Source organism: Lissotriton helveticus, chromosome 2_2, assembly GCF_964261635.1.
Source record: "Lissotriton helveticus chromosome 2_2, aLisHel1.1, whole genome shotgun sequence".
Taxonomy (NCBI): Eukaryota; Metazoa; Chordata; class Amphibia; order Caudata; family Salamandridae; genus Lissotriton; species Lissotriton helveticus.
In genome coordinates this window covers 143,910,314-143,931,900 of record NC_136060.1, presented here as the reverse complement: position 1 = coordinate 143,931,900, position 21,587 = coordinate 143,910,314, and the positions used below count along the sequence as shown (strand labels likewise).

The 21,587-nt window shown below is 47.7% G+C and overlaps 1 protein-coding gene across 3 annotated transcripts in view; it reads right to left on the bottom strand.

The window, feature by feature from the left end:
* CORIN (corin, serine peptidase) overlaps positions 1 to 21,587 on the bottom strand; it is a 1,859,037-nt gene that overhangs the window by 360,911 nt on the left and 1,476,539 nt on the right. For all 3 annotated transcript variants that reach the window (XM_078678226.1, XM_078678228.1, XM_078678227.1), the window contains exon 12: positions 19,298 to 19,443. In XM_078678226.1, the coding sequence (XP_078534352.1) occupies positions 19,298 to 19,443 (146 nt within the window). The remainder of the gene's footprint in view (positions 1 to 19,297; positions 19,444 to 21,587) is intronic.

The following is a 21,587-nucleotide window of genomic DNA, read 5'->3' as shown; positions in this document are numbered from 1 at the left end:
TATTATTATGATTAATAATATTATTAAATACAGCAACAATAATGATAAATATTGATAATAACAATAATATGAAGAGGCAGTAGAAGAGTAACAGGAAGAGATGGTACAAAACTTCTTAAGATACAAACAAATCCTAGCAGGGACATATTCCGTCAGTATAAAGGAAATAAGACAACTTGTCCTCTCTGAAGTATCACACAGATTTTGGAGATTTTAAGGATTCCGAACATCCAATGACACAACCAGGGGAAAAGAGAAATAAACAAAGTCTAGAAGGCAAATGTGAAGAATCTCCAATGTATTTCCTTTGATTTCTTAAACCAATAAAGTCATATGACACCAAAAAACAATGCAAATGTGCTCTGTATGTTGTGTACTTTATTTTTTGTCCACTGGCCACAGATACTCAAGATGAGGACAGGCAGCTAGCCTTCTGCCACGCCACAGCATACATCTAATCACCCTGAGAGAGTAGTGTGCTTCAGGTAGGCCTGTGCGAGAATGGAGCTACTCTTTCATATGTACAAAGAGGATAACAAGAGCACGAGGAAGGGCATTCTCCAGGTTGGAGTCATAAGACTGGTGAATGATTTTCAAGGTTAAAGTGTAAAGGAACCGAGGTTGAAGAGTAGGCTTTCTTACAACTGGTTTTATCAGGTTTGTTTTTTCTCCAGTTCACATAGATCCGGGAACATCACCGTCTGCTTTTTGAAGTGTTTAAGCTGCTCTCAGAGAGTTCCTGTTGTCCTGGTTGGTGCTCGCTGATGTCTGTGACCCACTGCCTTCGGTTGGCGCTGCCCTCTAGGTGCAACTAATTAACCTGGGATTGGGGCTGGTAGTGGGTGTACGCCCTGTGATGGATATCCCCTTTTCTGGTATTTTTTTTTTTTCGTCTCCGGACACATATTTTTATGGAGTTGTCTATTTTTCAGCTTCCCTGTGAGTCCCTTTTGAGCGCTCATGCTCTGATTGGCGGCTGTTTTACTTTTTCTCCATCCCCTTGGTTCCCGGGGTCGTCAAGTTGTAGGGATGGGTTGGTGTTGTGATATTTGTGGGGCTGTATTTGTGGCAGTTGTGACCTTGGTTCCTGCTCCTCTGGTTCTATCAGTAGTCCCTTCTGTACCCAGTTCTCTCTGTTGCTGTGCATTCTTGCTCTCGGCCCTGCTAGGTTCATACGATTCAAAAATGGGGGTGGTGACGGACAGAGTATCTGAATTAAGCAAGACACTCCTACCCAGTCAAAAGATCAGGGCTTGATCCATCACCGTTTTTTAGCTCACTGCACAATCCCAGCTCAGAACCTGGCTACATGCAAATTAGTCTGTCCCTGGCCCAGTGCATCATGGGAACAGGGCAGACCAAACTACCAAGCCAATTCTTTACCAGGAAGGAAACAAGCTTCCGGGGACCGGTTTCTGGCATCACAGCCGTCTTCGGCCCGGCTTGCTTGAATCCTGATGGTGCAGTGAGCAAGGGACTCACATCTGAGCATACCCTTCCACACTTGTGGTGGCCAAAACGATAAAAAAATGGGGGTGGTGATGGACAGAGTATCTGAATTAAGCAAGACACTCCTACCCAGTCAAAAGATCAGGGCTTGATCCATCACCGTTTTTTAGCTCACTGCACCATCACAGCTCAGAACCTGGCTACATGCAAATTAGTCTGTCCCTGGCCCAGTGCATCATGGGAACAGGGCAGACCAAACTACCACGCCAATTCTTTACCAGGAAGGAAACAAGCTTCCGGGGACCGGTTTCTGGCATCACAGCCGTCTTCGGCCCGGCTTGCTTGAATCCTGATGGTGCAGTGAGCAAGGGACTCACATCTGAGCATACCCTTCCACACTTGTGGTGGCCAAAACGATTCAAGCAAGCCGGGCCGAAGACGGCTGTAATGCCAGAAACCGGTCCCCGGAAGCTTGTTTCCTTTCCAGTGAAGAATTGGCTTGGTAGTTTGGTCTGCCCTGTTCCCATGATGCACTGGGCCAGGGACAGACTAAATTGCATATAGCCAGGTTCTGAACTGGGATGGTGCAGTGAGCTAAAAAACGGTGATGGATCAAGCCCTGATCTCTTGACTGGGTAGGAGTGTTCTGATTAACTCAGATACTCTGTCCATCACCACCCCCTTTTTGAAATTATTTTGGCCACCATATGTGTGGAAGGGTATGCTCAGACATGAGTCCCTTGCTCACTGCACCATCAGGATTCAAGCAAGCCGGGCCGAAGACGGCTGTAATGCCAGAAACCGGTCCCCGGAAGCTTGTTTCCTTTCCAGTGAAGAATTGGCTTGGTAGTTTGGTCTGCCCTGTTCCCATGATGCACTGGGCCAGGGACAGACTAATTTGCATATAGCCAGGTTCTGAACTGGGATGGTGCAGTGAGCTAAAAAGCGGTGATGGATCAAACCCTGATCTCTTGACTGGGTAGGAGTGTTCTGATTAACTCAGATACTCTGTCCATCACCACCCCCTTTTTTTTTTTTTTTTTTTTTTTTTTTTTATAAACCTTTATTTGAGTATGCAATAAAATACAAGGATGGGCCTACAACCGCATGGGCCAGCCGCTAAAGAGGAGAAAATACACAATATACACTTCCGTAGCGGTAACGATCAATCGCCAATGCAATACTCCATATAATATACAGAACAAAAACAGATTTTGTTTTATAAAAAGGAACAGACACACACAAAAGGCGAAAGTGTATTACTGAAGGTCAGCCCAAAGGACGGGAGGGGACAGCAACAAAAATGGAATCAAAGCTATAAGCTCCAAAGAGCCCGGATGGGGGGGGGGGGACGGGGCACGAAGGAGAAAAAGAAGGGGGGGGGGGGGAGCCGGAAAACCAGCACAACCCCTATATGCAAGGTTCCAAGAACGCTCGCCTAAGGAGACCGGGAAAGCTCAATGTCATCCACAAGGGGAGGAGTACAGATGGCACCACGATATTCATTCCATTGACCCCATACCCTAGTCCATGCCCTGGGTCTGCCCCTAGCCACGTAGACAGTCTTCTCACGGAACATAGACCAATCCATGTTGTCTTCCCATTTCGATAGTTCAGGGGGCTTGGAGGCCCCCCAAAGTTGAGCAATGTCTCGCTTCGCAACCATATAGCCCAGGGTGGCCCACCTAGTCTGGGCCACCGAGCAGTCAGTGGGCTCCCAAACATTCAAAAGACAACGACGAGGTTCCGGACACAAGGACACCCCTGTTACCACAGCCATAACCTCAAGCACAGCCGTCCAGTAAGCAACCACCATCGGGCATTCCCAAAGAATATGTAGGAAAGTCGCACTCAAACCACATCCACGCTTACACAACCCATCGGAAGAAAAACCCATCACAAGCAAACGAGGTCCCGTAACATACACCCGATGAAGGATCTTCAATTGGACCAAACGGAGACGAGCCGGGATAGCCACCTCTTTAGGAGAAGAGAGGGCCGACTGCCAATCCTCGTCATCAAGCTCCAAACCATCACGAACCCACGCCTCCCGAAGTCGGACCAACAGATCAGTCCGATTATTAATCAGTTTCTTATAAATCAGGGAGATAGTGCTGTCAGGAAGATGTCCGTCAAGGACACGGTCTTCAAGGGGGGAAGAATCAGGCGGAATCTCACCAGGAGCAAATACGGCGGTCAAGGCGTGCCTAACCTGTAGGTATCGAAAGAATTCCCGACCACTCAAGCCATATTCAGCCTGGAGGGCCTGAAACGTTCGCACAGAGCCCTTGGAATACACATCTCCCACTTTAGAAATTCCAATCATGTCCCAGCGATCGAAACCCTTGGTAGACCAAAGACCGCCCAGACGTTCGGAAGCATAAAGCGGCGTGGCTAACGTCAAGCGATCCTCCCAGCCCAGGCTCCGAGTCGCGGCCCGCCACACCGCCAAAGCAATCGACGTAGGACCCACAAGATGGCGCCCAGCAGGGCGAGAGTAAAGCACTCTGTGAAAGTCACCTCCAGCAAGCTGAAGTCTATCCATCTCAAACGCCGGATTACTACCCGGCGAGAACATGATGTGGTTGATAGCGGACAAGTGTGAGGCCCAATAATACCTCTTAATATCGGGGAGTGCAATGCCACCGTCATACCAAGGAATGGAAAGCTTAGCAAGAGCAATACGCGGGCGTCCATCCCAGACAAGTTGTCTCTGAAGGGTCTCAATCTCCCGAAAATAGGACTGAGGGACAGGATCATAATAATTCTGGAGAGCGTAAAGAAACCTCGGTAACGACATCATCTTAAACAGGGCTGCCCGACCAAGGGGAGACAAGGGAAGCCTGCGCCAACGAGCAACGTCCAAACGCAGTCGAAGCAACGGAGGAAGGAGATTACGATCAAAGCGAAGAGACGAGTCCAGAGTAACGAAAACTCCCAAGTATTTGAAACCATCCCGGGCCACCTGAAGAGGGAGCCTGCTCGGTAATGGAGGCAAGACACCAGACAAAACATACACACAGGACTTGGTCCAATTGATTACGAGGCCCGAGTTAGCACCAAAGGACACAAGAACGTCAAATAAAACAGATAAAGACTTACGAGGGGAGGTAAGATACAAGAGGATATCGTCCGCATAGAGCGAGACTCGGTCCTCGAAGTCCGGGGCCCAGCGGATCCCTTTAAGGGACGGTTCCCAGCGGAGCCAGGCCGCCAACGGCTCAAGGGCGAGCGCAAACAGTAGCGGGGACAAGGGGCAACCCTGGCGGGTGCCCCTGCCCAGGGGGAAAGGAGCAGACACCCTACCATTCACAACAACCTGCGCCAAAGGTTCCGCATACAATAACTTAATCCAGCTAATAAACTCGCACCCGAAACCGAATTTCTCAAGAGTCGCCCATAAATAAGGCCACTCCACAGTATCAAAGGCCATGGAGGCATCCAAGGACGCCAAAATGGCCGGTTCAGTCAGTAGCCCCGCCCTCGCTATCACGCCGTGAAGACGACGTAGATTCAAAGCAGTATTGCGATGCGGGATAAAACCAGATTGATCCGGATGAACTAAGTCCCCAAGAACCGATAGGAGTCGGGTCGCCAAAAGTTTCGCCAGAACCTTGGGTTCAACATTTAACAGGGAGATGGGTCTATATGAGGAACAAAGGTCGCGAGGTTTACCGTCTTTAGGGATGACGACTATCGTCGCCAAACGCTGATCATAGGGAAGGAGGTTACGCTCACGTGACTCCAAAAACATATCGCGGAGATATGGCGCCATTCTATCGGGTCGCAACTTGTACAACTCAATAGGCAAACCATTTGGACCCAACGCCTTGCCCGAACGGAGCGAACGAATGGCAGTAGCTATTTCATCAACCGTAAAGGGGGAGTCCAAAGCGATACGGTCCAAATCAGAGACACAGGGCAATGCAATATCACGCAAAAGGAGGCGAGAGTCAGCCACATCCCTCACAGACACAGGAGCATACACAACACGGAAATGTTCCGCAAAACGATCTACAATGGCGATCGGATCAATCACATTCTCACCACTCACAGACTGAATCACAGGCACCACACGATTAGCTCTTTCTTTCTTGTCCAACCACGCCAGGAGTTTACCCGCCTTATCACCAACATCATACAATCTGCCTTGTTGCTCACGAAACATCACTTTTGCAGCGTCAGTAACTAGGGATTTATATGCAAACTGTTTTAGACCCAGGGCATGAAGTTTCTCAGGCGTGACACCAGATCCCAACTCGTCCTCCAAGGCAGAAATTTCCCCCTCGAGGTCCACTACCTCCCTCTTCCCGGCTTTCTTAGCTTCAACAATCAAAGAAAGGGCCTGTCCACGAATCACAGTTTTGAAGGCTTCCCACAGGGACACCGCCGAAGGGACCGACCCCTCGTTTTCCAGGAAATAAGCATCTATGGACTTGAGCAAGAGGGCACGAGTCTCAGGGGAGGAGAGATACCATGGGTTAATGGGAGCCACTCGGCCCACTGCCTCTATCCCAACCTCAAAACGAAGCCAGAGCGGCGAGTGGTCAGAGATGCCCCTTGGCAAATGTGTAATCTCACGGACCGCCGACGACTGGGCAGCGGGCATCAGGAAGTAATCTAGCCGAGATAGGCTACCATGGGCACCAGAGTGAAAAGTGTATTGAAGCTGAGTAGGATGTAACAATCGCCAGCAGTCCACAAGGCCAAAAGTATCCAAAAACCCACCCAACCAACGCTGGGCATGCGGGGTATCCCTGGGGGGATGGCGATCGTGAAGGCCAGAAAGCACTGAATTAAAGTCACCGGCAAGAAAGAGTACACTATCAGGAAGGTCCAACAAGACACGGCCTAAATCAGTGAAAGTAGCAGTTTGCAAGCCTGGGGGGACATAAACATTAAAGAGGGACAGGGTGCGGCCCTCATATCTACCCACCAGAACAATATATCTCCCACGATCATCCCGAATCACCTCATCTATCGCCAGAGGGAGGGAGTTACGAACAAGGATACCCACACCCCTGGATCCTGAAGTAAACCCCGAGTGTGCCACAAGGCTGTAGCCCCATCTATTCATTGCATTACATACATTCCCAATCAAATGGGTCTCTTGCAGGAAAACAATGTCCGGTGACAAACGTCTTATATATTTCAACACCACACTGCGCTTGATGCGATCTCCCAGGCCATTAACGTTCCAGGAAACAAATTTCAACCCCCTACCCCCCATCCCGCCCACCCGAGCCAGGACCCCCCATCCAAGAGCTAGACATCAGAAACATCAGTAAAGACAGAAGCAATTCGCCTTGAAAACAACACACAAAAAAATAAGAACTTCCCATCCCCCCTCCCCCAAGCTGAAAGGAAACACCCCCCACCCTGCACCCCTGCAAAAAGCTAAAGAGCCACCCCAACCTGCAGTGTGCCTGTCGCCCCATAACCCCTAGTCTACACAAAGACCCCGGAGGAGGAAAGGTCTCCGTTCCACCCGCCCCCAGACTACAGTAAGAGCAAGAATCAACACACAAAAAATAAATAATCACATTGCAGAGGTACGCCGGCCACCACTCCTGGGAACATATTCAAAACGAGACATCAGAGTCAAACAATCAGATCTCCACACCACCTTCGGCACCACCAGGGTGAGCGGCAGACTCAGTCTCAGGAGGACGGTCAGGCAAGGAGTCCAGCCAGTCATTAACAGCATCCGGTCTATCAAAGAACAGAGTACGCTCATTATACTCGACACGAAGTCTGGTGGGGAAAAGCATAGCATAGCGTAGACCCCGATCTCGAAGACGTTTCTTAGCACCACGAAACTCCATCCGTTGTCTTTGAACCTGTTGGGAGAAGTCCGGGTAGAAGTTCACCGTGGCATTCTCGAAGGCCACCGGGCCCTTCACCCGTGAGGCCTGCAGGATAGCGTCCCGATCCCTATAATGAAACAGTTTAGCCACAATAGGCCTTGGCGGAGCACCCGGCTTAACTTTGCCCCCCGGGACACGATGTGCACGTTCAACCGTGAAAAATTTGGTAAGCCCGGAGGGGGCAAGATGGTTTAGAATCAGACCCTCAACCAGGAGATCAACAGAGTGGGGTTCAGAATTTTCCGGTACACCAACCAGGCGAACATTGCAGCGACGTGCCCTGTTTTCAAAATCCTCCAGGCGTCGGGTCATGAAGTCGTTCACCCGACGAAGATTCCCAACCTCTGTCTGGAGCTCCGAGACGTCTTTCGTGAGGCTAGATGATTTAATATCCAATGACTGCACCCTTTCATTCGTCTTGCCGAGATCAGCACGAATCAGATTCACCTCAATGGCCACGGTGTCAAGTTTGTGGGCCAAGGCCTCGTACTGAAGGCTGGTGGATTCCCTCACTCCCGAGATGGCGCCCATGATATCCTGTAGGGAAGGCTCCGCCGACTCTTCCAAAATTCGTTCAGACGCCGTACTGTGGCCAGGTAGGGCAGCTCCGGGGGACCCCTTAGATTGAGTATAACGGTCCATGACGTTCGTCTGAACCGGCGCTCCGCGCAGAGGTGTTTTCGTCTTGCGCGTTTCTCTGTCCCCTCTGCCCGCCATTTTGAAGATGCGTCACAGGACAAGCCACCAGGGTCGACGGGCCAAACACCCAGAACTCAGGATCAAAAGTACACCAGAAAGAAGGGCTCAACTCGGGAGGAGGCCACCAAACCAGCAAATAGACAAGAGGAAAGCCCCGTGTCCGAACTGTCTCCAAGTCTCAGCCAAGCGCGATACGCACACTCGTGGCACAGGTCGAGACAGAATCGAAACCGAAACTCAGGAAGGGGGTCTCACCAGGCCAGATCTCCTGCCGTTGTTGTTCAATTCCAGGACGGCCACAGATCTGCACCCCGTCCCGGGCGCACCTCAAGGGCGGAGCCCAAAAGTTCAGACCACCGTAGCTCAGGAGTACGAGATCCAAAGCAAATTCCGAAAAGTGCCAGGGTAATCAGCCAAACGTCCTCTACTTGAATTCTTACAAGAAATCAGGATCTAGTCAGGATAAATCGCCGGGAGCGGCGAGGGTCCGGAGAGCGCTGTGCTCAAGCGGCCATCACGGATGCCCGCCAAGCTCCTCCTCCACCACCCCCTTTTTGAAATTATTTTGGCCACCATATGTGTGGAAGGGTATGCTCAGACATGAGTCCCTTGCTCACTGCACCATCAGGATTCAAGCAAGCCGGGCCGAAGACGGCTGTAATGCCAGAAAGCGGTCCCCGGAAGCTTGTTTCCTTTCCAGTGAAGAATTGGCTTGGTAGTTTGGTCTGCCCTGTTCAAATGATGCACTGGGCCAGGGACAGACTAATTTGCATATAGCCAGGTTCTGAACTGGGATGGTGCAGTGAGCTAAAAAACGGTGATGGATCAAGCCCTGATCTCTTGACTGGGTAGGAGTGTTCTGATTAACTCAGATACTCTGTCCATCACCACCCCCTTTTTGAAATTATTTTGGCCACCATATGTGTGGAAGGGTATGCTCAGACATGAGTCCCTTGCTCACTGCACCATCAGGATTCAAGCAAGCCGGGCCGAAGACGGCTGTAATGCCAGAAACCGGTCCCCGGAAGCTTGTTTCCTTTCCAGTGAAGAATTGGCTTGGTAGTTTGGTCTGCCCTGTTCCCATGATGCACTGGCCAGGGACAGACTAATTTGCATATAGCCAGGTTCTGAACTGGGATGGTGCAGTGAGCTAAAAAACGGTGATGGATCAAGCCCTGATCTCTTGACTGGGTAGGAGTGTTCTGATTAACTCAGATACTCTGTCCATCACCACCCCCTTTTTGAAATTATTTTGGCCACCATATGTGTGGAAGGGTATGCTCAGACATGAGTCCCTTGCTCACTGCACCATCAGGATTCAAGCAAGCCGGGCCGAAGACGGCTGTAATGCCAGAAACCGGTCCCCGGAAGCTTGTTTCCTTTCCAGTGAAGAATTGGCTTGGTAGTTTGGTCTGCCCTGTTCCCATGATGCACTGGCCAGGGACAGACTAATTTGCATATAGCCAGGTTCTGAACTGGGATGGTGCAGTGAGCTAAAAAACGTTGATGGATCAAGCCCTGATCTCTTGACTGGGTAGGAGTGTTCTGATTAACTCAGATACTCTGTCCATCACCACCCCCTTTTTGAAATTATTTTGGCCACCATATGTGTGGAAGGGTATGCTCAGACATGAGTCCCTTGCTCACTGCACCATCAGGATTCAAGCAAGCCGGGCCGAAGACGGCTGTAATGCCAGAAACCGGTCCCCGGAAGCTTGTTTCCTTTCCAGTGAAGAATTGGCTTGGTAGTTTGGTCTGCCCTGTTCCCATGATGCACTGGCCAGGGACAGACTAATTTGCATATAGCCAGGTTCTGAACTGGGATGGTGCAGTGAGCTAAAAAACGTTGATGGATCAAGCCCTGATCTCTTGACTGGGTAGGAGTGTTCTGATTAACTCAGATACTCTGTCCATCACCACCCCCTTTTTGAAATTATTTTGGCCACCATATGTGTGGAAGGGTGTGCTCAGACATGAGTCCCTTGCTCACTGCACCATCAGGATTCAAGCAAGCCGGGCCGAAGACGGCTGTAATGCCAGAAACCGGTCCCCGGAAGCTTGTTTCCTTTCCAGTGAAGAATTGGCTTGGTAGTTTGGTCTGCCCTGTTCCCATGATGCACTGGGCCAGGGACAGACTAATTTGCATATAGCCAGGTTCTGAACTGGGATGGTGCAGTGAGCTAAAAAACGGTGATGGATCAAGCCCTGATCTCTTGACTGGGTAGGAGTGTTCTGATTAACTCAGATACTCTTTCCATCACCACCCCCTTTTTGAAATTATTTTGGCCACCATATGTGTGGAAGGGTATGCTCAGACATGAGTCCCTTGCTCACTGCACCATCAGTATTCAAGCAAGCCGGGCCGAAGACGGCTGTAATGCCAGAAACCGGTCCCCGGAAGCTTGTTTCCTTTCCAGTGAAGAATTGGCTTGGTAGTTTGGTCTGCCCTGTTCCCATGATGCACTGGGCCAGGGACAGACTAATTTGCATATAGCCAGGTTCTGAACTGGGATGGTGCAGTGAGCTAAAAAACGGTGATGGATCAAGCCCTGATCTCTTGACTGGGTAGGAGTGTTCTGATTAACTCAGATACTCTGTCCATCACCACCCCCTTTTTGAAACTGCTAGCTTCATAGGCTTGCTTAGTGATTTGGAAGACTGAGCCTCGTTTGAGTTTTCTCTGGCTGACTTGCTTCACTAATTTGACCAAAGCCACCCTCTAGGTGAATCCTGGACGGAGGCGCAACTAGAGCCAAATTTCGGGGTTGGTGGCTAATAAAAATTTCGGGGGGGCTAATTCTTCCAGCAATAGGCAGAGTGGAGATGCAGGGGGAGGGGACTCTAAGAAGGGGTGAAAAAACAACAAAGCCTTGTCAACAAGTAAATGGTTCCGTAAAGACCTGTGAAGTACTCGGGTGTGTGCCCGGGAAGCAGTCTCAGTCCGCACTGACACATAGGACGGGGGTGGGGGGGGGGCGGGGTGCTGAAGCCCTTTGACCCCTATGGGCGTTGTGCGCCTAATACTGGATATTTCATTACCCCCCCCTCACCCCCCATGTCTAGCATGGTCTGCTGGAGTGTTTCCTATCGACGTCAATTCACTAAAATGCCTGGGGGTAGCGGCAGTGACATTGCATGCCATTTGACCTTGACTTTGTCTTACACACACATGCTTACACATACTAACACATTCACAGACTCGTGCACATAAACACACTCTTGCCCGCAAGGACTCATAAAACATACATTTAACAGCTTTTTTACTTACCTTAACTTCCAGATAAAGTCATATTCCAGCTAAGGTACTCCATTTTTTATTAGACTAATAGTGAATAATATTATTCACTAATTGCAAAATAAAGAAATAGACAGAAACCAGGCAAGTGGAGCTCCAACCAGCATCCCAATGACCTACCCTGTGTTCCAGACACCAATCATGCCACCTCTAAGGCCAGGGGTTGCAAAAGCAGTGACATGGGTAGTAAAGGGCATGCCAGGGGTCACAGCTGTGATCCCAGAAGAGCTTTAAATGACGTCCATGGTGTTTACTTATTATTTAATTTGTGTGTCAGTCAATCAGGGCTAGTTCCACTTTAGCGCTTTTGAGTTTCATTTCAGAGTCTGTTCGGATGGGCGCACTATCCTGACTGAGATTTCTTTACCTAGTGGGGTGGTGTTTGTGCTGTTTGTAAGGGCTGTGGTCAGTTGTTCTGCCTTGTTGTTGGTTGTCTGGCCTGGATTTTGCATTTCATGCTTACCTTTTTCAGCCAGGCTCACATTGGGTCCATTTCCCATCCCCTTTCTGCTAGTGGTGGTAGACTATTTCGCTCTTTCACCTTTTTCATGGATGTGCTGATTTCTTGTTGCTTTCAGTCACTCTCTTTGTTTTTCATTGACTTTTTAGGTCGAGCATCAGCGTGTCTGCGCTGTCTGCAAGTCCTGCTGTAATCACTCGTACTGAGTGTAATCCCGCCTGCCGCTTGCCATTGGTTCACTCGTGTGTCACCTTTATTTCCTGGCTCCTTATTGGTTGGTGCTCCTGGTACATCACTTCTGTTTTCAGTCCAGGAGCACCGGCCAACTACATTTTCCTTACACTATAGTTCTACATGTATTTAAAAGGGGACTATGAATTTTTTAGCATGGCGCCTGCTTCACTCACAGCAATGCACATACCAGGCACCGCGCTTTGAAGTCACACACATACCGGGCGCTGTGCTTTGTTTCAGCATGCCTGCTTCACTTGCAGTCAGCCGCATACTGGGTGCTACGCACATACCAGGCGCTGAGCTGAGCTCCATATATGCCACCAAAAAAGTTAATTTGGTGTTATTGTAAGCTGTTTCTATGATGGCGCCTTAGCAATGGGTGAAGCAAAACAGGCCTCTATGTGGATCGGTTTAAGCTCCTACCGCCAATCTAAAACTCCAACCCAGCAGTCAGAAACACCGGATTCTTTCGATGGAACTATGATGACACCCCGTGGGCAGACCCCAAAACTGTTTTTAGCTACTGCGGAGCCCGAGCAACCTTGGCCGATGCCCGGTGGAGTTGTCCTGTACTGCTATAGAGGAGTCTGGCCCCTTGGCCGTCACCTACCCAGCCGGTCATCTGTCATTGTTTCCCCTGTCTCCCCGTTTGTGTCTCCTTCCCTCTCCCTCTGCCTCCCTCTGTGATTCTTTGATTCAAACTGATGTAACTATGTAACCCGTAACTAGCTGATTCAACTGATGTAGATAAAACTGTTTGTACCTACCATGGAGCCTGAGCAACCTTGGCTGATGCTCGGTGGAGCTGTCCTAAGCAGCTAGAGCAGAGTCTGACCCCTTGGCCGTCACCTACCCAGCCGGTCATCTGACATTGTTTTTCCTCATCTCCCCATTTGTGTCTCCTTCTCTTACCCTTCGATGGAACGATGACGACGCCCCCTGGGCGGATACCAAAACTGTTTGTACCCTCCGCGGAGACTGAGCAACCTTGGCCGGTGCCCGGTGCTGTCCTATGCAGCTATAGAGGAATCTGGCCCCTTGGCCGTCACCTACCCAGCGGGTCATCTGACATTGTTTTTCCTTGTCTCCCCGTATGTGTCTTTTTCCCTCTCCGTTCGATGGAACTATGACGATGCCCCCAGGGCGGACACTAAAACAGTTTTTACCTACAGTGGAGCCCGAGCAACCTTGGCCGATGCCCGGTGGAGCTGTCCTATACAGCTATAGAGGAGTCTGGCCACTTGGCCGTCACCTACCCAGCCGGTCTTCTGACATTGTTATTCTTCGTCTCCCCGTTCGTGTCTCCTTCTCTCCCCCTCCACCTTCCTTTGTGATTATTTGATTCAAATAATGTTGATTCAAATAATGTAACTATGTATCCTGTAACTCTCTGATCCTCATGTAAAGTGCTCTGATACCTCCGGGTCTAGCCAGCACTACATAAAACTTTGCGAATAAAAAATAAAATACCGGGCTGTACGCTTTTTTCGTGCTTTGCAGTCACACACATACTGGGTGCTGCACTTATTTTATTGCTTTACAGTCAAACACATCCCGGGCGCTGCACTTGTTTTCGGCATCGCAAAGCTCGCCCACCTCCTTTTTTTATTAATGCTCAACTTTAACTTAGCGAGGCGCCCATTTTACCAGCACCACCCTTTAATTTTATTTGCAGTTTCAAAGCTGCATTTTCTTCCCCTCTAGCTACCAAAAACAGGCTGCCTATTTGAAGCTCCTCCCACCTCTTCATCAGCGGCCGGGCAATAGCCTCTTCCGGATCACCTCTGCAGCTGCTGAGCCGGGCGCTGACCTGCCCGCCTTTCCTCTTTCCCTGCAGCAGCTGATCAGCAGCCCATAACACCAGAATGAGTTGTGTGGCTGGCAGAAACTCTGGACTCTGTACAGTAAGTATTACATTGAATCCATGTTGTTTTTTTAATTTGGCTTACTATTCGCTCAAAGATTATTTTACAACGGTTGTTGTTGTCAACTGTTCCGACTGCTGAGGCTTTTGGTATTTATAATGTAGACAAGAGCATAGAATGCCAGCTGAGTTCCTCAATTTTAGGATTTTTAGATTTTCAGTGCAGCCCAGCGTGTAGTTTTCAGCCACATGAAGTGGAGGGGTGGGCCGAAGCCACCTCAAGGATCGGCTTGTTTTTGGCTCGAGTTTCAAAGTAGACATGGAGCCAGAACTCAGGTATCTGGCTGGAGTTTTCGTAGGCTTGCCGACATTAGCAGCACCCCAAAATGTTTCATTGCAGAGATGGGGGCAGCTGGTGCACGTTATCTGTGGCCCGAGGTGCCTTAACTATTCCAGTAATGTGGTTCAGAGTCCCCCACCCTTGTCACTCATTGTCCACATACAACTCCAATGCGGACGTGTAAGTACCCCTAATGAGGCAATCATAGCTGCAACCCTCCTCCACCCCCATCAGCCGGGCGCATCACAAACACTCATTCAGGGACCCCCAGTCATTCGGAGAGGCCTGATTTGCCTTCAAGGTCAATAAATGTCTGTACGACATGGGAGACTCATTCTGCAGGGACCCCCAATAATTTTATGTTACCCTAATGGTAGCTGGGCTTCCCAGTTTTGACCTGCAATGCAGGCATGCACTCATTCCTTAAAGCGCTGTTCCAGGCTTAAAGGGCCCCCCATCAAATGACCCTCCCACCCCCAAAACCTGCTAATCAGTACTGGGTGTCATAGCTCTGAGCCTCTACTGGGCTGCTGACCTGCAGAACCCCACGAGTGGTCTTTCGTATTATAAACCTGACCTTTACAAAACCCTATTCCTAATTAGTTTTAAACCCCTGCCCCCGCTCCACGATATGCACACTTTGCCCCAGCCCTGAGAATGGCATGGCCACACCCATTCTTGGGGGTCACAGCTCTTAACGGGTGCAGCGCCCCGTGTTCAAACTCGAATCCTCAATCAATCAATCAATCAATCAAAACATTTATAGAGTGCGCTACACACCTGTGAGGGTCTCAAAGCGTGTGGGTGGGGGGTGAAGCAGCTACTGATCGAACAGACAGGTCTTAAGAAGTCTCCTGAAGGTCAGCAGGTCCTGGGTCTGTCGCAGGTCGATGGGGAGGGTGTTCCATGTCTTGGCGGTGAGGTGGGAGAATGATCTGCCGCCAGTGGTCGTTCGTCAGATGCGTTGGCCGGTGGCGAGGGCGTGGTCAGCAGAGCGAAGCTGGAGGTTCGGGGTGTATAATGTTAGTCATTCGTTGAGGTATGCTGGTCCGGCGCTGTGGAGTGCTTTGTGGGCGTGGGTGAGGAGCTTGAAGGTAATCTTCTAGTTGACCGGGAGCCAGTGTAGGTTTCTCAGGAGGGTGGTGATGTGGCTGTGGCGAGGGATTCTGAGGATGAGTCGTGCGGATGCGTTTTGAATGCGTTGGAGTCTTTTCTGGAGCTTGGCCGTGGTTCCCGTGTAGAGGGCATTGCCATCGTCCAGCCTGCTGCTGATGAGGGCTTGGGTGACGGTCCTTCTGGTTTCGGTGGGGATCCATCTATAGATCGGAGCATGCGGAGGGTGTTGAAGCAGGAGGAGGAGACCGGGTTGACTTGCTGGGTCATGGAAAGCGTTGCATCTAGGATGAACCCCAGGTTGCTTGCGTGGTTGGTGGGTGTCGGGGCAGCTCCCAGTGCGGCCGGCCACCAGGAGTCGTCCCATGCAGAGGGGGTGGAGCCGAGGATGAGGACCTCCGTCTTGTCCAAGTTCAGTTTCAGATGACTGTTCTTCATCCATGCTGCGACGGCCTCCATTCCCTCATGGAGGTTGGATTTGGCGGTGGCCAAGTCCTTGGTGAGGGAGAGGATCTGCTGGGTGTCGTCGGTGTACGAGATGATGTTGAGGTGGTGAGCACGGATGATGTTGGCAGAGCTTTCTAGTGTTTTTATTACAGTTTATTGATAAGGTGCAGCAGTGGCAGACAGCAAGCCCAGCTTCAGTTCACTCTCAGCCGTGTAACTCCTGGGTTCTAGGGGTCATCGCTGACCCCTCCTGCCTCCCCTCCCCCACCACCATCATCCCGCCGTATGCTGAGCACTGCCACACCTTGTCGTGAAAGCAGTGCCTGGCGGAACATGAGCCTTGTGCGTGTTCTGTGTAACCTGTGTACAAGGATCTGGCCTAACCTCAGGACCATTAACATAAATGACTGGTGCGGTGGATCTCCTGCAGCCCTGTGTAGTGCTTGGAGAGTTCAGTACGTTTGGTAAAGTTCTGGCAACGCATTCTGTACAGTTTACAAAGTTACATATAGCATTTCAGGGAATACTTGAAGAGCCACCTTGAGGTGTTCTGATGCCGTTGCCATAGTTGTGTGATTCGCACCCTGTGTTTTGGGACATGTTGTAGGGTCTTACCACGCTCAGCTGGAGGTTTGACTAAATCATGCTGTAGGGCCAAGGGAAATTATGTGGCACTTCCACTAAACAGCCCTGCAGGCATATGCTGTGATACATACCATCGCAAGTTGCACATCGCTGATTATATTAAATATCTCCTTATGAATGGCATTGCAATGGATACAGTTTTTTTTTTTTTTAAGTTACCTCAATAATGTGTTAAGACCTATTTTTTTCTTGGCATAACCATGAACAGCCCATTTTTAGGGGTGGGGAGTTTTTGTTCTAGTGACGTGCGATGTGGCCTAATCTAACTGGTTAGTTTTGGAAGGGGGTGGCTTTATTTCGTAATCCTAACTTCATCTTAATTTTAAGGGAACATCTATCTATGTTATATAGTCAGGTCCACTGCAGTTCTGATTCTGCAGTCTAAGCCTTTTCTGCATAATTATGGACATGCTGCATTTGCCACATAATTTGTTGTCTGCTGTATAAACTGCAGATTTTAACAAAACCTTTTTGTAGCTCAAATGGCTCTAAAGTTACCGAAATCACAGCAACCTGTGTTGCCACGCAGTGTCGTGTAAAGCCGTATGCAAAGGTTGACTGGTAATCTTTTAGTTGCTTAACACTGTATTTGAAGGCTAAACTGGTACTAATGAGGTGAAACCTTTGCCCAGACGATAACGTGAAAAAGACAATTATCAAGAAACACTATCATAAAATATTCTGCATTATAATGCATAACTTGCCTTTTCTTGCCGCATAATTTGGTCCTCTCCTGCTGCATAATTGGGTTCTCCACTACCGCATAATTTCAGTGGTCATGTATATAGCTCATAATGCAGGTGTTAACACTTTTCGGCAGCTTGTTTCTTACATAGCGTATTACACTATACCTTTTTAAGCGCTGCCATAAAGAGATGTAGCCATTCATGCCGAAGGGTTTGTCATTTCGATTACGTTGCCTGTATGGACAGAGAGCACTCCACTCACTGAACCACCCTTTCAGGTTTCGAACTTTGACAGATGAGGAAACTTTGGCACATAGAGACAAAGTAAATATTTAGTAGGGAAGAAGTGCCTGAAGAGTGTGTGTATTTGTTAGATAGCGTTATCATTCAGATTTGTTTTTATGTCGCGGGTCTGACCGACTCGTAGTTTTATGGCACTGGCATGACCAAGGAGTAATAGGATTTTTCAAGTTTTAAAACCACAAATTAGCACTGTACTGATGCCACACAATCGAAGGCCCCAATATCATTAAAAAATTACCTTAGATGCTAATGACCACCATTGAAAGAAAGTTCCACATAGCTTCCCAGCCAGATGACAACCTTAACAATAAACTGCATGTTATAAATGAGCTTTTCCTACTGAGACTACTTTTAAGTTTACAAACGCATCTCATCGGTGATGTTTCTAGACAAATATTGTACAACTTTAAAGAAAACCATAAATAATAAAAGCATTACAATATAAAACACCTTGATGCAGACTGTCCTGAGTAATAGAACCTAAAACCTAAAACACTATGTAAACTCTGGAACTTGCAATGAGTACTCGTAAGAAAGAGAAAAAACACAAACCTTGTATCTCACCTCACTGTGCATCCAAGCACAATTATTACAGTCTAATACTCAGAAATATGTAAATATCACAAAGATTGTAGCATTTTCCACTGTGCTTCCCACTTGACCACATACCAAGTTGATTTTCCCATTAAGGCAGAACCACAGTGTGGATTTACAGGAGGGGATGTCCCCTCTCAGGGCCACCACAGTTTTTAGGTCAAGCCTGGGCTCTGCGAGGCATGCTGTGTTCAGGTATGGACTTGAAGCTCCCCGTCTCTTTGTCCATATTTTCCATTGGCTTGTGTCATTGTCCTTTGAAAATGCAGACTTCTGATTCGTTAATAGGCTTCTTAGTCCCTCCTTAGCACCGCCTAGTCTTCAATTGTAACCTCCCATGAGGACTGACCCTTTTACTTCTGTTGTTACACACGGTATGTCTTATTTAGTTGCTAAGCACTATTTTCTTTAATGAGTTTCTCCTACTGCAGGCACGACATTCTTTCCTGCCACATTCAGCGCTCCATGTGTGCTTTCACTTTCCAAGCAGCCCTGGACAATGGCGGCTGCTTCTTTGAAATGGAATAGGTGTCACATTTCAAGAGTTTGAGCTATTGGCATTGTAAATGGCAATGCCTTTTATTTATGTGTTAATTATCAAAACAGATAAATAAAATCATCCTCATTCCATTGAGACCTTTTCTTTCCTCGCGACAGTCCTTCTTCCCGTCCATTCTCCCACTGGTTGTATTATACTGGTGTGTTGTGTCTGCTTGTTATTCGCAGAACTTCCTCATATATTCCTACCATGGCATGAGAGGGAGCTATGTTAAAAAATTAATGGTAACATTAGGGCTGCACGGTTGCTGTCTCCCAGAGTGGCTCATAAGGCCTATGACAAGGAAGGGGTGGACTGCACTTAATTAAGAATACTGGTAAGGAATGAGGGGCATTCTAAATTCAGTGTTTGAATATTTGGGAAAAGTCTACTTTGGGGAGTCTTATCATACTTTGGTAGTGTGCATGCATAGAATAGCATTGGGGGCGCTTGCAAATGGAACGCAACACTGGCATGGCATGTTTGGCAGTCCTAGAATGCCCACGACTTTTGAGATCATGGTACCTGTTCCATTTTGTAATGAGAAATTTCTGAAAATCGACCTCAATTGTTCCCGATTATTTGTACTGTCATCAAAAGCATAAACTTCGTATGTTCAATATACTTTTAATGATCACAAGCTAGAATAATCTCAAAACAAACCATTTCCCTACTTTTTATGAGAAGAGTTCTATGATATAGGATACCGTAGAGAAAGGAGAGTGGCTGAATGTGTATGTTGTTGGCTAAGAAAACTCAGTACCTTCTACAGCTTCATTAGGCATCAGGCACGTTTGATTGTCTTTGTTCTCATCTGGAAATTGGCTGCAGTCGGTGTCTTCCGGCCATTGCAGCCCAACGATTCCGAGCACAGACTCGCAGCGCTCCTTGGAATGCTCACACAGAGACCTGAAGAGGAAAGAACACCAAGGCGCAGGTTAGACAGGACTGGTCATAGGAGCTAGCACGTTGCAGCATGGCACTCAACTGACAAACTATGCACGTTGAAGGGTATGAAGGGCGGACACAGCACCTTGGGTAAGAGAAGTGCAGGCCACCAGTCATAAATGTTTTTATGCTAGTGGTATTTGTCAGCAGAAAAAGCTGTCTGCTGTGCTTTAAATAGTTTTGCTAAATGTTTATTATTAACATACTACTGACAACAATAAATAACACATATGGTGAAATACTGTGTTCAGAATAAGATTCTAGAGTCAAAATGAGGTGCGAGCCTCAAAAAATAAAATTAACTTCAACAGCTTTCTTTGTGTGTTTCCTCAACATCTCTGATGAGGCAGAACCCCCTCCATTTTATAGATTTTATTATCAATAATGGCGATTGAAATATAAAATGTTATGCACAATATTTGGTCTATGCATAATTTCTGCATTGGAAGCCAGTTCAGAGAAATCAGTATGGGAATTTATCTGTATTTATGGTATTGGTATTCAGTCCCACAGCTTGGTATAGAACTACCTTTTAAGGTATCAGTATAAAGGTAGGTAGACCGCTGAGTTGGACTGTTCCTTATTCCAATCTAGATATACCAACTGGACTAACTTATGCAGCTCTGAGCCCAGGACCAAGTGTTTCACAGATGGTCATAACCATTTCGACAGTTTTATTGAAAGGGATAAATGGATTCAAAAACAGGCAGATGGCCTAACAGACTGAGGCTTTTTGTGACCATTGCTTATAATAATTTTGTAGCATCTTAACTTGTTTTTATATAGCATTTTAACTTGCTTTTATATAGTACATCAGTATCACACTTTTGCCACTTCTAAGTACTGTAAATGATAGGAGTTAATGTCACCCAGTGAAATGGTTCTCCCTATGCAGTTGCCACAATGTAGTTATAGTTAGGACCAGGTTTCCATAGGAAATAGATTTTTTGGTTTGCTAATAACTCTAGCACCATTTGACAAATCTTCACGAACTGTTCCAAAAAAAGGTTCAAGCGCCTACGCTCTTTTTTTGGAAAGTTGAGGTGTGATCTGTTAAGTAGGGACTGAGAATAAGTGGGGTCCCATAATGCTTTTTTCCCATACAATTTCCCATAGGAACTTTAAAGACTGCTACAGCCCAAACAGCTGAACAGAATTACACTAGATTTTGTAGAAAGCTAAACCTTTACCCAGAAAATGTCTGTTTGTGATTTGGTGTAAATCTGTTCAGTAGTTTTAAAGAAATGAAGGTTCAAAATGTATAGATATCTAGTGACGCGCTACTACAGCAGAGTACAGTGAGCTCAAAACATGTGATTTGATTGGCTGGCTGTAACATGAAGAGAAAGTTGCAGCTTCCCTTTAATAACTCTTTTACAGTGATGTCGACAACAAATAAAAATAAGGAAAAAGGGGGGCAGGGCAGGGGTACCCTGGTCCCTGGACTTGTGGGGGGGCATAAAAGAGGGACACCCCAAGGGTCTAATGAAAAATATTTTTTTTCTGTAGCACAGTGGTACCGTGGCTTTACTGAGGTGCTGAGCAAAGTCTGCCTGTAATTTAACTCTAGACAAGGCCACTGCCATGGAGTAGTATTGTCTATAGTTTCACTGTGTTATCATTCTGAGATGGCCAACATATTGGTTCCACACTGGAACTTCAAAGCAATGAAAACACTCTGTATTATTGAAGACATTGCAAGACGGCCACATTCTGCTATGTTTAATTTGGCTTGTTATTGCAAGCATATGCCTGCCATGTTTAGGTGGCCTACATGTATTTTTTTAATTTATCTTGCATTTGTTGTTGAGTTTGTGTGTGAACAATTTTTATTGGTGTAAGTGGATGAATGCAAGAATGAGTCAGTGGATCAATAGATTCATGAGTGCTGAGTGACAGAGTGCATGTATAATGACTTTTGAATGCCTAAACCCATAATTGACTGAGGATGCACTTACATTTAAAAGCCAGACCTACTGGCATTGTGAATTCTTGATAATGTTTTTATGAATGCTCGTACGAAATTAATAATAAATAATGCAGGCACCAAATGGTGGGGACTAGAAGATGCCAACTTTCGAAAAGTTACATTTCTTAGAATTGTG